The following is a 20,987-nucleotide window of genomic DNA, read 5'->3' as shown; positions in this document are numbered from 1 at the left end:
AAATTAAGTCAACTCAATAGAGTTTGTACTTTGTTGGTAAAAAATTAATTAGTGTTACAGACTCACAAACATACAATAAGTTCTTCTTTTAGAAGAACCTGAACTAAAACATCATGTAACCTTAATTTCCAAAACTGTGTCTTTATAATTTACAAGACTACAACTTTCCTGTCAATATGATGAACTCTATGGGAAACTATGTATTAAATCATTAAGTTATTTGACTCTTTGGACTGAAGATCACAATCACCCTGCATGTAATGGGTTTATTACAGATAGTTTAAATGAATTAATTGCTAAATAAAAAAAGAAAGATACTGTCTTGGTGAATGTTACTGTTTTTGGTTAGGAGGGTTACAGGAGGGGAAAGGGTAAGTGATTTTGGGAGGCCAAGAGGGCTCAGGAACTCAGGGCTCTTGTTCTTCTCTCCAGCTGGATCACTTACCTTTTTCCTGTGTCTGTTCTAAGGTCTGTAAATGTCACCTCACCAGAAAGGCCTTCTCTAGCTATTGTATAAAATGGTAACCCATACAACATGCTCCCCAAACCTCTTTGCCCTTCTTTGTTTTTCTCTGTTATTATTAGCATCTAACATATTACTTGCTGGTTTTATGGTCTCACTTTCCCTATTAGAATACATGTTTTACAATAAGAGGGACCTTTCTGTTTTGTTCATTCCTATATCTATAATACATACTCAATAAATGTTTCGTGAGTCCTGTGGAAGGTTGGCAACACAGGAAGAAAATTATAGAAATGATAAGTTCAGAATTCCTTGTAGCTGACCTTGTAGATGTATATGGAAGGCATTTCTAAATTTATGTCTCCTGCAAGCAGGGGGACGGGGGAGAATTGAAGCTAATGGTGTGGATGTTAACAATACAGCTTGGTGCATGCACTGATTGATATTTAAATTCTAAAGTACCTTTTGAAATAGGAAACAAATTAAATTGTTTCCTTTTTTATTTTGTTGTTTTATTGTCAGTCTTTGAAGATTGATATTAACAAGCATTTATTAGTTGCAAATGAATCTGTTTTAGTTTTTTAAAAAATTGTTTGCAAGAGATGGGAAAGACTATTTTGGAGAGCCCAGAAAGGAGATATAGCGTGCTTATGAACTAAGGTAGCATGAACTTGGGTTACAGCTGGGTGATGTGTGTGCTAGAGGGCTAAGTCCTTGCTTCATCCACAAAGCATTTCGTCTGTCTGTTTCGGACTTGAATTCAGTGTAAAAAAGTTGCTAGTGCCTGCTTTCGAGTGATGAATTAAAAGCCAGTCATTCCTTCCATTCCATTTCGTGAAGCTTTTTTTCTTTTCCTTTAATAAGGAACCTTCTTTAAAGGGTCATGATGTCTTAACTTCTCACTTCCTGGTCATGCCTCAAACTATCCAGTGTGACTTCTGCTGTTGACTTGACTTTATTGAAATGCTCTTGAAAGGGAGTGCAGTGTCCTCTACACGCTGGGTATGTTATGTTTGTTTGTTTTTCCTTGTATTTAATCCTCACAGCAATCCAGAGGCAGCCTCTTTCCCAAACTTCTTTTTCTTTGCAGGTCCCTGAAATGTTCTTGTTTTCTGGGGTTCCATTCAGTAGTCACTTCTCTTACACTTCATCAGCTGAGCACCTAGCTTTAACCTGTTTAACACAGATTACTTCTAAATTTCTCCTTCTGGCACAGAGCTCTAGATATTATTGTACACACATGAATGTGTAAATCTGCCTATTAAGTCTCAATTTAATATCCTATAGCTGTATCAAACTCAGTGAGTTTGAAACTGAACTAATTATGTCCTCATTGCCTAAGTATGAGAGTTGGGGAAAGCACAGTAATGCTAGATGCTATTTACGTGTCTGGGCTTCGTAAATAAACATTCTCACTTAATCCTCAACAGCAACCCCATTATTTTATAGATGCAGTGAGAGAGATTCAGAACAGTTAAGTAACTTAACCAGGTGGCAAATATAACTGATAGAGTTGGATTTGAACAGGATCAGGATAGTGTCAAATTTCATACTTTATCCTCTCTGCTGCATTTCTGCCTCCGTCCCTTCAACATAAACACAGTACGTAGACACCTCTACGCCGACCCGATACTGTGATCTCTTGAATGGTTCTGAAATATTTTATGTTTCTTGGTTCTAGTTGCCATGCTCTCTTGGATTATTGCATGGCAGTAATCCAATAATCCACTTGATAGATCTTCCTAACTCAGTTTTTCTCCATCTATACTGCTGTCTAAAAATTGGTAAAATGCAAATCTCATTTCATTTCCTCTCATTGCCTTCAGGATAAAATCCAAAATCCTTAGCATAGCATTCACGACCTTTGCTGGCCAATTACGGTCCTTTTGTTTCAGCCATTACAACGTACATGTAGTTCTTAGAATGTATTTTACCATTTCTTTTTTGTTCTTTTGGCATGCCCTTTCCCGCTCCATCACTGTCAAATACCCATTTTTAAGAGTTGGATCAAATGCCACCTTTCACATAACCTCTGTTCTTCTAGGCATGTCCTCTCTCCTTGAGTATCCTTCAGTTGTGATCACTAGCACCTGGTCATACCTCTTGTAGGTGTGATCTCTTGTAGGTAGGGAGCCTCTGAGATGCTCCTGATTGGTCTCACTTCCTGGTGTTCCTGCTTTGTGTAGTTCCCTCCCCTTGAGTGTGAGCTGGACCTAGTGACTCAATTCTAACAAAAGAATACAGCAAAAGTGAAGGGATGTCATTTGTTAAGTTACAAAAAAGACTTGATCTTGCTCTCCCTCCCTCACTTATTCTCTGTCAGAGTCTTCGTTCTGTTGGGGTAGCAACTTGCTATATTTAAGTAGTCCTGTGGAGAAGCACAAGTGACAAGAAATGGATGTCTCCAGCCAACTATGGTAAGGACCTGAGGTCTGCCATTAGACATATGAATGAGCTTGGAAGCAGATTCTCCTCTGTTTGAGCCTTGGTAACCGTAGCCCTATTGATTGAAATGTCGTTCTGTGGTGCGTGACTATATGCTTTATTCTTTATAGTGAAATGCTGGAAACAACCCAACTCTCCATCAATAGGCTATTGGATAACCAGATTATAGTATATTGTTTTAGTCTGGGTTCTCCAGAGAAACAGAGATCTGTCTCTCTCTCTCCCTCTCCGGCTTCGTCTCTCCCTCCCTCCTTCCCTCTCTTCCTGTCTCCCTCTCCCCCCCCCCCATCCTGTTGACACATTGGATAGACAATAGATAGAGATTTATTATAAGGAATTGGCTAATGCAGTTCTGGAAGTTAAGTCCCACCATCTGTAGTAGGCAAGCTGGAGATCCAAAATTATCAATGGTATAGTTCCAGTCTGAGTTCAAAGGCCTGAGAACCTTTGAAGGAGAACCTCTGAGGAGAGCAGATGCTCTAAATTCTAGCCTGAGTCAGAAGGCAGAAGACCGATATCCCAGCTTGAAAGCAGTCACAGAGAAGGAATTTCCTCTTATTCAGCCATTTTTATTTTACTTAGGTCTCTAATGAATTGGATGAGGCTCATCAATATTGGGGAGGGCGATTTGATTTACTCAGTCTTCCAATCCACATGTTAATCTCATCCTGAAACACCCTCCCAGACACACCCAGAATGATGTTTAACCACCTTCTGGGTACTCCATGGTTTAGTCAAGTTGACACAAAATTAACCATCACATATTTCCATATAGTAGAATACTCCTCAGCAATAAAAAGGAATGCTAATACACAAAAGGGTGAATCTCACATTGTGTTGAGTGAAAGCAGCCAGACACAAAAGAGTACATACTATATGATTACATGTATAGTTATATGAATCATTGAATCATTTTTTTTTTTAGGGGGGCACAGCTCACAGTGGGCCATGCAGGGATCGAACCAGCAACCTTGGTGTTATTAGCACATGCTCTAACCAACTGAGCCATCCGGCCGACCCCCATATGACTATTTTTTTCCCTTTCCCCCCAACTCCGCTGTTGTTGTCAGTCTAGTTGTGGAGGACACAGCTCTCTGGCCCATGTTGGTATTACGAGCATTGCTCTCTACCTGGATGAGGCCGTTGGCCGCTCATGCTGGGAGCCCACAGTGGCCCACAGGTGGCCCAGCGCCAGGGAGAGCTGTTGTTCACAGTCTGTCTGTAGAGAGGGCGCAGCTCACTGGCCCATGTGGGAATCGAACCGGCGACTTCAGTGCTAGGAGCACAGCGCTCCAACCACCTGAGCCACCGGGCTGGCCCTATATGACTTTTGAAAAAGGCAAAACTAACCTTTGGCCAAAAGCAGGTCAGAGTTTACCTCAGGTCCAAGGGTGGAGAGCAGTCTTCAAACAGGCATGAGGAATTGTTTTAGATTGATGGCAATATTATTTTTCTTTTCTTTTTAATTAAAATTTATTGGGGTGACTGGTTAGTAAAATTACATCGGTTTCAAGTGTACAGTTCTGTAATACATCATCTATATATCACATTGTGTGTTCACCACCCAGAGTCAGTTCTCCCTCCATCACCATATGTTTGGCTCCGTTTACCTTCTTCTACCACTCCCTACCCCTTACTCTCTGGTAACCACTAAACTATTGTCTGTGTCTCTGAGTTTTTGTTTGTTTGTCTTGTTATTTTGTTGCTTTCAGTTTTATATCTCACATATCGGTGAAGTCATATGATTCTTGACCTTTTCTGACTTATTTCACTTAGCATAATAATCTCAAGATCCATCCATGTTGTCACAAATGGTACTATTTCATTTTTTCTTACGGCAGAATAGCATTCCATTGTGTATATATACCACATCTTCTTTATCCAGTCATCGATTGAAGGACACTTTGGTTTCCATGTCTTGGCCACTGTAAATAAAGCTGCAGTGAACATCGGAGCACATATATCTTTACGGATAAATGTTTTCAGATTTTTGGGGTAGATAGATACCCAGGAGAGGGATTGCTGGGTCTTATGGTAATGCTATTCTTAATTTTTTGAGGAACCTCCACACTGCCTTCCATAACGGCTGCACCAGTCTGCATTCCCACCAACAGTGTATTAGGGTTCCTTTGTCTCCACAGCCTCTCCAACACTTGTTATTTACGTTGTTGATGATAGCCATTCTGACTGGGGTGAGGTGATATCTCATTGTGGTTTTTATTTGCATTTCTCTGATGATTAGTAATGTTGAGCATCTTTTTGTATGTCTGTTTGCCATTTGTATGTCCTCTTTGGAGAAATGTCTCTTCAGGTCTTCTGTCCATTTTTTAATTGGATTGTTTTTCTTTTTGTTGTTGAGTTGTATGAGTTCCTTATATATTTTGGATATCAGCCCCTTATCGGAGGCGTTGTTTGCAAATACCTTCTCCCATTTGGTTGGTTGCCTCTTTGTTTTGTCGATAGTGGTGGCAATATTTTAAATCTTGATTGTAATCATGATTAAATGGGTGTATTTGTTCTTCAAAACTCTTTAAATTGTACACTAAAAAAGGGGTCGTTTATTTTATGAAAATGAAATCTTATGTTTAACAAAACAATAATTACTAGTTGGATTTTAAAATTTCTAGAATAGTTCTTTTTTTGGATATCATGTCTATAGGAAATCAGTTTGGCTAAATTAATCATTTAGTTCTTATTAGGATTAATTATTAATTAGATGCTACTGTGCCTGTATCAGTTATTAGTTAATGCTTTATTGAAAACTGAGAGGAGAAATTAACTGAAAAGAAACAGGAAATAACTGAAGAAATGAAATTAGAAATAAAGTATGGAAATACTTTTTTCCTGAATTTTCTTTCTTATGTAAGTTTATCATTTCAAAACAAACATAAATTTTAATATCTAATATTCTGTTGTGTATTTTCCATCACTTTCCTTTTTCTCCAATTTTGAACATTATTTATGATTTTTACTATTGCAAATGTAATGAATATCTTTGAATTTAAAGCCCTTTTCCACATTTGATTATTCTGTATACATACCTAGATACAGAATCATTGACTCAAAGGTTATGAATTTTCAAAATATAGGCAGTAATTTCACATGTCAAATTTAAAAGATATTAATACATTTGGGAAGACAGTGAAATATCTCCCTTGTACTGCTCTGTCTGCTTGCCTTCCAGTTTCCCTTCCTGGAGGCAGCCAGTGTCATCAGTTTTTTGTATTTCTTTCCAGAGATATTTTGTGTGTGTGCATGCACATGTGTGTATGTGTGCATGCCTGGCATGTAGGAGAAGTTTGGACAATGGGTAAATAGACATATACTTTTTATAAAAATTTAATCATACTATGCACACTATTTAAGACAAAATCAACTATATTTAATTTTAGTTGACTTTATTAAGAGAAAGTAGCTAAAATGAAACTGAAGGAACTTCCTTCAATTTAAATGTTTCTTTATCAAAAGAAAAGATCTCTGTAAGATTAAGAAGAGAGATTAGGAGTAATATTTTTCAAATACTGGTAATGTATAAAAATACATAAATTGCCAGTAAACTATGATTATTTTAGAACTCAGTAATTTAAATGCAAATAAAATGGTATTTTTCATCTTCTATAGTTTGCCGGTAAGAGATAAAATGCGCTTCAGAATGTGGACAAATGTGTATTCTTATGAGGTCAGAATCCTTTGTGGTGGAAGGTAATTTGACAGTACTTAAATTTTTAATCTGTGTGTATCCTTGGATATTTGACGTCTAGGAATTTTTTTTAAAGTGTAGAAAAATATGTATCAGAACTGAAAATGACCATCAACATGGGATTAAGTTATGGTGTATCCACTCAATAGGATACTATACAGCTATTAAAAATAGTGATGTATTACAGATTTATATTTATTGCAATGGAAATTGGTCTTTGACATGCCCTTTTTGTTTCTCAACAATAAGAAATAGCATGTCAGTAGGACCTCATTTATATAAAATTGTACATGTATGTAAGTCTAGATAGTTCTGGAAATATTCATGAAAATGGTTAGCTCTGAATGGTGCCTTATTGGGATTTTGGTTTGTTTTGGTGCTGCTAGATTTCTGTATACTGAATATTTATTATTTTTATACTTCAAGAAGGAAGGGTGTTTTCCTACCCTCTGTTTGAACAAATGAATCTGTCTGGTATATCCCTTCTTCTTATTAAATGACTCTGGATATCAGGAACGACAGCCTTCAAGCCAGGACCTGATCAAGTTCTACAAACACCTACATCTAACAAGGTCTGTAGGACCTTTGTAATACCTAGGGGCCATGGTTTGGTATGCTCTACCAACTGCTGTTGAGCTACACGGGAACCAGTTAAACTGGTACAGATCGTTGGGAAGTTCTGAACTCTAGATAGAGCTCAAGGCATTGACTGAAAGTTTTCATGCCACACCTTGCTGTAATTAACTTCTATAAGGATTTGATTTTAAAGAACAAAGTCAAGTTTGAACCTTTGTTTTATTGTTTTGATTTACTTTTTAGCTTTATTGAGTTATAATTAATAAATAAAATTGTAAGATAGAGTCTTGATTTGATATCCATATACGAGGTGTGATCAAACAGTATAGTGAATGTTCAAATAAAAAAATTATTGCAGTAAAAGACACATTGCCACTAATCCTCCTCAAAATACTCCCCCTCACTTCGAATGCGCTTGTCTCATCATTCTTGCCACTTTCTGAAGCAGTTCTGGAAGTCCTCTTTCGTGAGTGTCATTAGTTGTGCTATTGTGGCTGCCTCAGTGTCCTGAATCCTGTTGACTTTGGGAAAGAGCCAGAAGTCGCATGGTGCCAGATCCGGTGAATAAGGTGGATGAGGACACAACATAATGTTTTTATTTGACAGAAATTGTCATACCAGAAGCGATGTGTGACATGGAGCGTTGTCATGATGGAGGATCATTTACAGCACACTTTAAAACACATCTTCTATCAACCTAGCTCACACCCAACTGAGTACACAGAACAAGTTGAAACTTGTCATACGCTGTTACTAAGGTTCGACGCACCCCTTTCTGTATTGAAGGTCCCTGCCTTTCTGTTGGATGGCATTCGGCAGAAGCATTCACCGCATTTTGTGACCACAACAGAAAGGCTCCATGTCGCACATTGCTTCTGGTACAGCAATTTCTGTCAAATAAAAACATTATGTTGTGTCCTCATCCACCTTATTCACCGGATCTGGCACCCTCCGACTTAACGCCTCTTCCCCAAAATGATCATGAAAGGAAAACATTTTGAATGGATTCAGGACATCGAGGCCACAATGACAGCGCAACTGTAGATACTCACGAAAGAGGACTTCCAGAGCTGCTTCAGAAAGTGGCAAGAACGATGGGATAAGTGTGTTCGAAGTGAAGGGGGGGCTATTTTGAGGGGGATTAATAGCAATGTGTCTTTTACTGTAATTTTTTTTAATTTAAACATTCACTGTATCTTTTGATCACACCTTGTACATTGTGGAAGGATTTCTGACATTTATTAACACAGTCAGCACTCATATTTATCTTTTTTGTTTTTAATTTCTTGGTGAGAACCTTTAAGTTCTACTCTCTAGCACATTTCAGTGATACAACAGTGTTAACTATAATTATCATGTTATACATCAGATTCTCAGACTTTCTTATTTATCTTTTAGCTGAAAGTTTTTACCCTTTCATCATCCTCTCCCTATCTTCCCCCATCATCCTCTCCCTATCTTCCCCCATCATCCTCTCCCTATCTTCCCCCATCCTCCTGGCGACCTCTTTTCTACTCTGTTTCTATGAGTTTCACTTCTTTATTTTTTTGATTCCACACATAAGTGGTACCGTGCAGTATTTGTTGATTTACTTTGGATTAACAAGAGAGTATATGAATTTATTGCATGTACCTGCCCTTGTTGAGAGTGATAGTAACGTTAGAAGTCATTTTTTTCTATGCCAACTGTCAGGTACTGTCTTAATCCTTGGGATGGGGGAAAGTCAAATTACTGCTCTCCAATATGTCACTCTCTAGTGGAGCCCTGGAACAGTCAAGGAACCATTTCAGTGAACCACGTTACGGCAGCACACAGGAGGGCTTTTAACGTAGATGTTGATATGTTTCTTAAAGATGAATTAGCCAAACCAAAGAAAGGAATATGAAGGTAATCTAGGTAGAGACAAAGGCCTGGAGGCATGCAAGGGCATGGCACATGTTAGGAATTGCAAGTTGTTCAGCATGGTAGGGATTGAGGCAGTGCAGGTAAGTGAGGCTGGACTGGCCAGAGCATGAAGGGTCTTGTCAGTTGTCCAAGAATCTCTTCCTCTGGACTTCCTTATAAATAGAGTACAGCCTTTGTGCATGTAGGCTGGGAATCTTTGAGTCATCTTTGACTCTTAAAGACTCCCTTCCCTCCTTTTAACTCCCTCATTATTAGGCACCAAATCCTGTCAATTTGGGGAACTTGGATTGAAATGGAATGACAAGCTATTATAGATACAGAACTGTTCTTTACAGCAGACTGTAACTTAGTCTGTAATTTCTAGGGTTTAGTGCTAGCTCACAGACCCTTAGTAAATGTTTAAATGAATGAATTACAGGAAGGGAGATCAAAACAGAAAATGTTTAGTATTTTTACATATGACCATGTATAACTTTTCTCCATTTCGTTATAGAAAATCTAATAGCCTTAGTGCTTAGTTGAAAGGTCAACTTTTAAATAAATAAAAATCTTGAAAGTTGAATCAGACCCATTGGTAAGGTATGTTTGATTAGTTGTAGTGGTAGAAACAGCATTATAGTTAGGGAAGAAAAGTACCAGACAGCTTTTAGAAATCTGATTTTAATGAATAGACATCAGTTTACATAGTGTGTGTGTCTTTCCCCCCCCTTAGCTTAGAGCAGTCTTCTTGTGACTGTCCTAATAGAGATTAATTTTTTTAGAGGAAAAGCTGTGAACGTGAATGTTTATTGCTTTTCATTTATCACAGTTAATAATGTGGGTGCATGCTTTCTTGAAGTTATAGGTATGTACTGCATTTCTTTTCTGTTTACTATAAAAGGAAGACTATGCAGAGATGGTTAGTGTTCGCAACAATTAGGCATTGTTTTTACTGAATTAATTGTGCCATTTTAAAAGCAAATCTGAGGTATAGCTGTAAAGCAGCTTTAATGATTATCAGCAACAGCTGCTGTAAATATTAATCTTAGTGGAAGTAAATCTGTTGTTATCTGGGTCACATAACAGCAACTGAACTTTTATACTTGTAGCTATGCAAGACCCTTTATTAAGACATAATGTAATACAAGTAGAAGAGAGATGTCTTAAAGTTTTTTCATATGTGGATAAGAAGAGCAAGGCGTTTGTTATATAGAACTAGAATGATGGCAATATAGTCATACTTATGCATATATTTATGTTCAATATTTTTTTAAGCACCTTAATTTTTTAAAATTTTATTTTACAGCATAAATTAGCCAAGCCTACTACCTTCTTTTATCCAAAACAGAAGATATGAGGGTGGTTCTACATTATCTCTAACTTCCCATTACCTCTAGTTTTGTCAGTTTTTATTTTTGGTTTACATCTGAGTATATACCATGTAGCTTGGAATGGAAAAGATTTTTGCATATGTGGCCTTAGTTATAGCTCCTATAGCCTGGTTAATATGGTTTCTTACAGTCTATTTATTGTAACAAAATCTCACTAAGATATGTGTGTCATAGAGCTGATTAAAATGGAATTTTATCAGTAACTTTATCTTAGCTGCCTTATATGCTTTTGAGTATAGATGGTATAGTGATAAATGAGTGTTTTACGTATCATACCTCTGTAATCTTAAAACCAAACTGATCATTTAAAAATGGATAGATACACGTTTGTCTTATTTTCTTTTTTTTTCTGTAGAGATAATTGTAATCATAATAAATAATAGAGAGAGATCTTTTGTACATTTTGCCCAGTTTCCCTCAATGACAATATTTTGTAGAACTATACTACAAAGTTACAAGCAGGATATCAACATTGTACAATTCACTGCTCTTACTCAGATTTTTTCAGTTTTACTTGTATTCGTGTGTGTATGTGTGTGTGTATGTATGTTTGTGTGTTTGTGTAATTCTATCCTGTTTAATCTTTTTCTTTGTATATTTGTACATCTGCCACTTTGTCAAGATACTGAATAGTTCCTTATCACAGAGGTCTCTGTGTTACCCTTTTAGCACACCTGCTTCTTTCTCAGCACTTCATTTTTTCTGCCTGTCTCTAACCCCTGGAAATGACTAGTCTAGCCTCCATTTCTAAAATTTGTCACTTCAGAAGTGTTATAAATGAAATCATATACTTGAGGTCAGCTGTTTTCACTTAGTGTAATTGTTTGGAGATTCATCCAAGTTTGTGTGAATCAATAGCTTATTCCTTTTGTACTTGTTTTTATATTTAAGTTAAAGAACTTCATAGTTGAAAACATAGTTTCTACCTTGTTTCCTTCCTAATCTCTTTTTAACTTAAATACATTTGTCTTAAATCTAGGTGACAAAACGCGACCCCCTTCCTCCAGCCCCTCTGCTATCATCCGCCGCACTTCCTCTCTGGACACGCTTGCTGCTCCGTACCTTGCAGGGCATTGGCCTCGTGAGAGTCATGGGCAGGCAGCTCCTTGCATGAGGGACAAGGCTACACAGGTGGGTTTATTACAGTTCTTCTTCTGAAGTGCTTTACTCTGAAACCGGTTTTCATAATATTATTTGTTCTACTGTGTGCTCAGATTTTTAAAACATTAGTGTAAGAATAACTTGAGAAGCTTACCAAAAGTGCAGATTACCAGTCCATATGTACTATAGTAGATTTTGGTTGGGAATGTGCATTTTAAATAGTTCCTACAGTAGTTCCCATACATATGTGAAATTTCTGTATATACTTTTCTCCCACTTACTCTCTATAGTGTAGAACATCACAGTATGTTTAATATACGGAATTTGTGCGTAAACATTTATAACAGATTACTTTACTTTCCACTTAACCTTATACAGCAGGCCCTTGAATGTTGTCTTTTCATTACATTGTTGATGAGATGCCACAGGGACATAACTCTTGTTTATACCAATGAACCTATGGTAAAATTGGTTTCTGTTATATATAGTTTTGCTTAAAGTCGCAGAGCCTGTCAATGATGTTAAGTGGGGTCTTAACTGTATTTTTGTGCCAAAAAAATCTTTATGTGTTGGAAAATAGGGATTATATTGCATTGCTAATAGATTCTATAAGTGTAAATAATCCTGACAAAGGTATTCTGGAAGTAAAATTTTATACTTTTAGATTTGTAAAATATTTTAATTAAAAGGATGTTAAGAAATCAGTTAGATCTACTTCCGAGTTTTACAAATGAGGAAGCTGAGATCCAAGATCATAAAGCCAGTTGATGACTGCGTCTCAGTTAGGTATAGTTTCTTTCATAGCATCTACTACAGTTACAATTAATTAACTTTTTATATTCATTTATTTAATGTATCTCATACTAGATGGTGAACCCACTAAGGCAGGAACTGTGCGGGCTTGTCCGTTTCTGTATTTTTATCCCCAGGACTTAGTACTTTACCTGACAGAAGACACATTCAAGGGATATTTGCATAGGAATGAGTGAGCAGAACAGTTAAAGCTTTATTGCTAGTGAAGAATGAAAATCATTTAAAGAATTAAAAGATTTTTTATACTGATTGTTGAAAATCAGCTAAGGACATCTCAGTTTAGACTTTAAATTTACATTACTGATGGTTGCTTGATCCCAGCAATTTGAGATACTGTCCTTTTACAGAACCAAGAAAACATTTTGCAGTGGTTTTTGGGTTTGTATATTGGTTCCAAAATTTCAGGTGTTCTTGGTGGGTTTAGTTTGCTTTCTGTTTTGATAATCTTCAGACTGAGCTCCATTGTTAGGGTAGATGCTTGGGATTTGAGATTACCTTGAAGTTTACACTCCAGTGGCAACTACAGAGTCGAAAATACAGTGTCTGTACTCAGTAAAAGTTATGAATATTGTACACTTGAAACTTATATAATCTTTTTAACCTGTGTGTCACCCCAGTAAATTTAGTTAAAAAAAGTAATGAATCTTAGAGATTGTGACTTTTTTTGAGAAACCCTTCTTTTTTTATTTTTAATTATAGTTGACATTCAGTGTTATTTTTTATTAATTTCAGGTATACAGCATAGTTAGACATTTATGTAATTTACAAAGTGATCCCCCCAATTAGTCTAGTATCCCCTTGACACTATACATAGTTATTACAGTATTACTGACTATATTCCCTAATTGCACTTTGATTTTATTTTCTAAAGAATTTTTAATTTTTCATTTGACATACAGTATTATATTAGTTTCAGGTGTACAATGTAGTGACTAGACATTTATATAACTTATAAAGTGATCACCCCAATAAATCTAGTACCCATCTGACACCATATAACTATTACAATATTATTGACTGTATTCCTTATGCTAGACTTTACATCCTCATAACTATTTTAAAAAAATGTGTTTTTTTACAATAGAACAAATCCATTTTATTTACTTTCAAATAAGTTTAAATACTTCAGGGGGTAGGGGGTACAGCATTACATGGATTCTTTGTTCAATGGCCTTAGCAGGAAGGTTGCTTTGGGATTTGGCATGAACCGTACCACTGCTTCCATGAGTACGAGTTGCCCCTCTTCAGATTACTCTGGTTTTGTGCAGTTTGCCCCCAGGAGTCGCTGTGTTGTTTTTTTGCCTTTTACATATAAGCACATCTCTTGCCCCACAGAAATCAGATTCATTTCAAGCATACACACTTTCAGTTTTGCTTATAGCTAGCAAAAATGGCTTTGTACCACAGCCTTGCATACATGTTTGTCCTTTTAGAAATCCTGTTCCCAGGAGGCTTCCACAGGCTCCCAGTGGCGGAAAAAGCCCCTATTTTGTAACTTCCAGTTTGCACTTCTTAATCTCCTCCGCCTTTTCACCTATCCCCCAACCATCAATATGTTCTATGAGTTTGTTTATTTTGTTCTTTAAATCCCACATATAAGTGAAATCATATGGCATGTCTTTGACTTACTCCACTCAGCACAATACCCTCTAGGTCCATCCATGTTGTTACAGATGGTAAGATTTTATTCTCTTTTATGGCTGAGTAATATTCCATTGTATATATGTACCAACTCTTCATACATTCATCCACTGCTGGACACCCAGGTTGCCTCAGTATCATGGGTATTGTAAATTATGCTGCAATGAACATATGGATCCACATGTCTCTTTGAAGTAATGTCTTGGGTGTTTCGGGTTTCTTTGGATAAATAACCAGAAGTGGGATTACTGGGTCCTTCTTTGTCTCTTGGCATAGCTGTTGTTTTAAAGTCTGTGTTGTCTGGTATAGGTGTTGCTGCACCAGCTTTCTGTTTGTTTCCCTTTTCACGAATACTCTTTTATATTTCAGTCTCTGTCTTTGTCTATGTGAAGTGAGTCTCTTGTAGGCAGCCTGCAAGGTTTGACAGTTAAGTTTGCAAACTTGTTGCAGCAATGTTGCTTACCTTTTTTTGATGTCAGAAGGATTATTCATTACGAATTTGTACCAACTGGACAAACAGCCAAGTTTACTATTTGGAAGTGCTGAAAAGGCTGTGTGAAAAAGTTATACGACCAGAACTTTTTGCCAACAATTCATGGCTCTTGCATCATGGCAATGCACCAGCTCACATGGCACTGTCCGTGAGGGAGTTTTTAGCCAGTAAACAAATAACTGTATTGGAACACCCTCCCTACTCGCCTGATCTGGCCCCCAATGACTTCTTTCTTTACCTTTGCTTTTTCTCTTACTTCTAACTGCATTTCTCTTGCTGCTTTTAAAATTCTCTCTTTGTTTTTAACCTTCAGGCATTTTAATTATGATGTGTCTTGGTGTGTGTCTGTTTGGGTTCATCTGCACATGTTGGGCTTGTATGTCTATTTCCTCGGCCAGGTTGGGGAAATTTTTTGTCATTATTTCTTCAAATAGGTTTTCAATTCCTTGCTCGCTCTCTTCTCCTTCTGGCACCCTCATGATGTGAATGTTGGTACGCTTGATGTTGTGCAAGAGGCTCCTGAAACTATCTTCATTTTTTTTTGGATTCTTTTTGTCTTTTTGCTCTTTTGATTGGGTGTCTTCTGCTACCTTACCTTCTAAATTGCTGATTCTATCCTCTGCTTCATCTAATTTGTTGATTTCCTCCAATGTATCCTTCATTTCCGTTATTGTATTCTTTATTTCTGATTGGTTCTTAATTATGTTTTCTATCTCTATTTTTATGTTTCCTATCTCTTTGTTGAAGTTCTCCCTGAGATCACTGAGTATCCTTATAACCAGTGTTTTGAACTCTGCGTCTGATTGATTGCTTGTCTCCATTTTGTTCAGTTTCTTTCTGGAGCTTTGTTACTTTATTTGGGATGTGTTTCTTTATGTCCCCATTTTGGCTGCCTCCCTGTGTTTGTCTCTGTGTGTTAGGTAAAGCTGCTATATCTCCTGGTGTTAGTTGAGTGGCCTTATGTAGTAGGTGTGGGGTCCAGTGGTGCAGGATCCCTGGTCACTTGAGCTGGGTTCTGCAGGTGTGTCCCTTGTGTGGGTTGTGTGGGCCCTCCTGTTGTAGTTGAGACTTGATTGCTGTTTGCATGTCATTGGGAGGGATTGACTCTAGATTGTTTGTGAGAACTGGCCCTAACTACAGTGGAAGAGCTACTGTTCAGGGGCTGTCCCTATGGAGCAGAACTTGTTTTAGCAGGGCTCTGGTGTCTGCCCAATCTGCCCTTTTATATTATAATATTTGTGGAGATGGTTGGGTGGTGCTCTGGTGTGGTCTGAAGCTGGCCATTGGGTATATTGGCTCTAAGGTCTCTTAGGACGGGCTCTGTTGCTGGCCAAGATTAGCCGCTGCCTGTGCCCTTCCAGGAGCCATTTGGTATGAGCTACAAAGTTGATCTGCAGATGGTTGCCGCTTTTGCTGGCCTTGGAGGTGCCTGGGAGAGGTTAAGCTATGAACTGGGCCTGCCATTAGTGCCAGGCTCTGCTTAGCAAGAGGTATGGGGCATGCTTAAGCCAAATTCTGCTTGTTTGGGATTTGTGAACCTTTGAGAGATTTTGGGAAAGTCCTCAGTATGAGCTGAAACATGCTGTTTGTTTGAAAAAGCCACTGGAAGCAGCTTGGGTGGGTCTCTAAGTTGGGTGGGGAGGGGTCTCAGGGAATCACCAGGGCAGGACAAACAGTGTTAGCTAGGTGAAGCAGACTCAGATAATGGAGACTCAGTTATGGTGCCTGCCTGCATCTGCGAGCTGTGTGTGGGGTAGGGCTCAGCAGAGGAACAGTGGCTTCTGCTAGCACTTCTGTCTGGGAGAAAGCTGCCCCTCCAGCCCTTGCAGTGAAGCCAGACAGTTCATTTCCTCTCCATATGTCCCTGGTGCTTTTTGAGCTCCTGCACCAGCGCTGGAATTCTGAGTGAGTCCATCAGTAGGGCTGTACACCGGCCCTTTTAAAGGAGTGCTTGGGACTCCATCCGCCCTCTGCATCACTTAGCCACAATCTGCTGGTTTTCACAGCCAGAAGTTATGGGGGAACTTCTTTTCTCGGCACTGGAACCTTGGACTGTGGAGCCTTTGTGGGGCTGTGACCCCTAGCTCCTTAAGGGGGTCCTGTGTAGCTGAGATATGCCTCCCAATTTTTAACTGCCACACATGAGTGTGGGACCAGCCCCTTCCATGTCTCCGCCTCTTCTACCAGTTTCAGTGTGGCTTCTTTTGTGTATCCTTAGTTACAGGACTTTTGTTTAGCTAGACTTCAGGGAATTCTCAATGCTGATTGTTTTGTAGTTGTAATTTTGATGTGATCATGAGAGGAGGCAAGCACATTGTTTACCTACTCTGCCATTTTGACTGGAACCTAGAAATTGTGACTTTTTTAACCAAAGACTTCTGTAGAACTCTGCATTTATTCAAAATCTGTAACTTTGCTGACAATAGGACATGTGGTGTAGAGAATGAGTACAGTCTTTACTTGCTTTCTGCTTAATCTACATGTCATTTAAATTAGTGTCAGTGTATTTCCTTGAACATTTCTACAACCCTATTTATCTTCTCTGCAGTTTCAGGTTCAGTGAGTTCAAAGATTTTGTCTTAGAAGGAATATATACAATGGTACCTCGGTTTTCGAATGCAATCCGTTCCGGAAGACCATTCGAGTTCTGAAACATTCAAAAACCGAGGCCCGGTTTCCCCATAGAAAGTAATGCAAAATGGATTAATCCGTTTCAGACCTTTAAAATCAACCCCTGAAACTGCAAATTTAGCATAAATTTTACTATCTAATGATACCATAGATCCATAAAATTTACGGCATTCGTAAACTGAAATGAGATGTTCGAAAACTGAGGTACTACCGTAATCAGATAAGCCATTGGGAGTCCATTGATCTGTGGAGGCAGTTTAGTAAGTCTTTTCAGCAAGTTTCTATAATGTAGCTCTGACCTCAGTGAATTAAAGTATAAGTCTCATGTTCTCTTCATCATCTTTTTAAAAAAGATTTTATTAAAACATAGCTAACGTACAATATTATATTAGTTTCAGGTGTACACCATGGTTATTCAACATTATTTCACTTTCTTCTAAACGTCCCCCAAATGGGAATGGTAAGGGTACAAATGTAAAGAAAGTTTGTAATTGTCATACTGTTAATCTTGCTTTCAAAGCTTGGATAGAATCTCGTTAAGCATAATGCAGTAATACTTGGGCACTCTAGTCTTTCATTCACATGTGGGGCCTCCGCCTTTGGCAAGTGAATTGAGCACCAACATGGTCAATGAGACATTCTCAAATTCCTCATTTGTAGATGTTGGATTCCCTAATATATGCGTGCTAGTTAATTAAGTCAACTTTTTAAATTTGGTAAAATATATGTAACATAAAATTTGCCATTTTGATCATTTTTAAGTATACAGTTTAATGGCATTAATTTCATTCACAATGTTATGCAACCATCACCACTGTCTATTTCCAAAACTTTTTTCATCACCCCAAACACAAATTCTAATTCCCTATTCTTTTCCAGCCCTTGGTAACCACTGTTCTACTCTGTTTCTATGAATTTGCCCAATCTTGATATTTCATGTAAGTGCAATAATAAATATTTGTCCTTGTATATCTGGCTCATTTTGCTTAACATAATATTTTCAAGATTCATCCATGTTGCAGATTGTATCTCTAAGCTATTTTTTCTAACTTATTAATTACTCTTGTTCTTATTATCTCTCATTTGTTCTTAACAAATCTATAGGAAAGTTTGTTTCTTTGTTTTTCCTTGAATTAATTTTATACTTAAAATTAAATTAATTTTTATACTTAAAATTAATATCTTTAATAATTTCCCTATTTTTAAAACATCTTTATTTTGAGAAGTCTCAAGTTTATAGAGAAGTTGCAAGAACATTTTTCCATATTTTGCTTTATTTCTTTGTTTATATATACACTTGTTATTAATATTGTTGTTATTTGCTAATCATTAGTAAGGTAGAGACATTCTGATTCTTCTCAAATACTTCAGCGTGTATATGAAGAAGTACTCAAAATATTGCCAATATAATTACCAAATTCAGGACATTTAACATTAAATAACATACCATTTAATATGTTGTACATATACAGTTTTTTTCATTTTCCCCAATAATATTCTCTGTAGCAGTTTCTCTTGTAAGCCAGAATCCAGTAAAAGAGCACACATGGTATTTAGATGTCATGTTTCTTTAGTGTTCATTAATCGGGAACAGCCCCACAACTTTTCTTTCTCTTTCACGACATTGATACTTTTTTAACAGTACAAGCCAGTACTTTTGTTGAATCTTCTCATTTTGGGTTTATCTGTTTTTTTTCACGTTTAGATTCAAGTTACCACATTTTTGGCAGGAATATTGTATGTGATGTGTGTTTCTCTCTGTGCATGTACAGGTGCATGTTGTCAGTGATGTTAGTTTGATCTGCCACATTCCTTTGTAACTAGTCAATAATACATGGGGAAATATTTGAAACTAAATAGCCTGTTCCACAACACACTTTGACCAATTGGTTTTAGCGTTCATTGATGATTCTTATGTAAATGAGCAATTACTGTAGTAGTTCCCAATGATTTTCTAACTCTCCTGTCATTCTTTCTGCATTTATTTTTTTGGTCTAATACTATTTGATAGAAGTATTTCTTACAGAATTGTGCGAAGTGGATTTTATAAACGTCAACTGGTACGACTTCATATTCTGTATTTTCCCCCTTTTTTTTTACCTACTAAGAAAGTGTTCAACATACAAATAAATTGAAAGAATAGTAGAGCTGCTATTAGATTCAACAGTGTTGAACATTAGCCATATTTGCTTTACCAGTCTTTGTGTTCCAGTATCCACTTTGCTTTACCAGTATGTGTGTGTTTACTGTTCTTTCTGAAAGTATGTTGCATATGTCATACACTTTATCCCTAAATTCCTCAGCATATATCTTCTAATAAAAAGGATCCTTCCTGTTTAACTACAATAGCATTAGCTCACCTAGGAAAATTAATAATTCCATAATTTCATATAACTTCCAGTCCATGTTAAATTTCCCCGTGATTTCTTTCTTTTTTTTAAACCAGGATCCCACCTGATATTCATGCCTTGTACTTCTCTTTAGTCCCTGTTAATTTAAAAGAGCTTATTCTCGGGCCGGCCCGGTGGCTCAGGTGGTTGGAGCTCCATGCTCTTAACTCCGAAGGCTGCCGGTTCGATTCCCACATGGGCCAGTGGGCTCTCAACCACAAGGTTGCCAGTTCAATTCCTCGAGTCCCGCAAGGGATGGTGGGCTCCGCCCCCTGCAACTAAGATTGAACACGGCACCTTGAGCTGAGCTGCCGTTGAGCTCCCGGATGGCTCAGTTGGTTGGAGTCCGTCCTCTCAACCACAAGGTTGCCGGTTTGACTCCTGCAAGGGATGGTGGGCTGTGCCCCCTGCAACTAGCAACGGGCAACTGGACCTGGAGCTGAGCTGCGCCCTCCACAACTAAGATTGAAAGGACAACAACTTGACTTGGAAAAACAGGCCTGGAAGTACACACTGTTCCCCCAATAAAGTCCTGTTCCCCTTCCCCAATAAAATCTTAAAAAAAAAAAAAGAGCTTATTCTCATACTTTTTTTTTTTCTTTTTTTGGTCTTAATGACATTAAGTTATTTAATGAATTATCTCATGTATTTGTAAAAGAGATGCTTTTTCCTTTTGCAATTAGCAAGTAATTTGTGGAGTACTTTTTTGCTCCACATGAATATTCTGTTCCCTAGTAACTTTTCACCTAATGGTTTTAGTATTCGTTGATGATCCTCCCCTAAATCAGTTATTTCTTTAGAGGCTGCAAAAAAAGAAAAAAAAATTTTTTTTCTTTCCCTTAAACACAAGATAGCATATTCTATACAATCTTCTGCAACCTTATTTTCCTCTTATGGACATCATTCTATTCATATAGAAACATTCCCCATTATCCTTAAAAGGTTTTTTCCCTCTTATATAGACGTATTGTTTTGAATAAGCTATGCCTTCATTCATATAGCACAAATTTAAGAGGTATATAAGAATATACAGTGAAGGATCTTTCTTCCATAAAGCAGCCACTGATACCAGTTTTTTTTGTTACCATGTATATTCTTCCAGAGATACTTTACATATGTATGTATATATTCGTTCTAGCATTCCTATGTAAAGGTAGTTGCTATCCATACTGTACTGAGTCTTGAGTTTTTCACTGAACAGTTTCTTATGGAGATTATTTTTTGTATCACTACATTTTGAATTTCCTTGTTTTATTTATAGCTGCATAGTGTTCTGTTCTAAAGATATACCGTAATTTATTTAGCCAATCTTCTCTTTATACTCTTCTAATATTTTACTTGTAAACACAGTGATACGGGGAATAACATATGATGCATCATTTTGTGATAACAACATATAGTTTGTACATCTACAAGATAAATTAGCAAAAGAGATTACTCTGTGCATCTATAAATTTGA

General features: G+C 37.3%; 1 protein-coding gene across 1 annotated transcript in view; it reads left to right on the top strand.

The window, feature by feature from the left end:
- Positions 1-20,987, top strand: part of FAM117B (family with sequence similarity 117 member B) — a 67,633-nt gene that overhangs the window by 15,626 nt on the left and 31,020 nt on the right. Inside the window, exon 2 of the mRNA XM_033112857.1 lies at positions 11,439-11,590. Coding sequence (XP_032968748.1) covers positions 11,439-11,590 — 152 coding nt within the window. The remainder of the gene's footprint in view (positions 1-11,438; positions 11,591-20,987) is intronic.

This window comes from Rhinolophus ferrumequinum, chromosome 8 (genome assembly GCF_004115265.2).
Source record: "Rhinolophus ferrumequinum isolate MPI-CBG mRhiFer1 chromosome 8, mRhiFer1_v1.p, whole genome shotgun sequence".
Classification (NCBI taxonomy): Eukaryota; Metazoa; Chordata; class Mammalia; order Chiroptera; family Rhinolophidae; genus Rhinolophus; species Rhinolophus ferrumequinum.
Note: the sequence above shows the minus strand (reverse complement) of the source record. Positions and strands in the feature narration are given on the sequence as shown.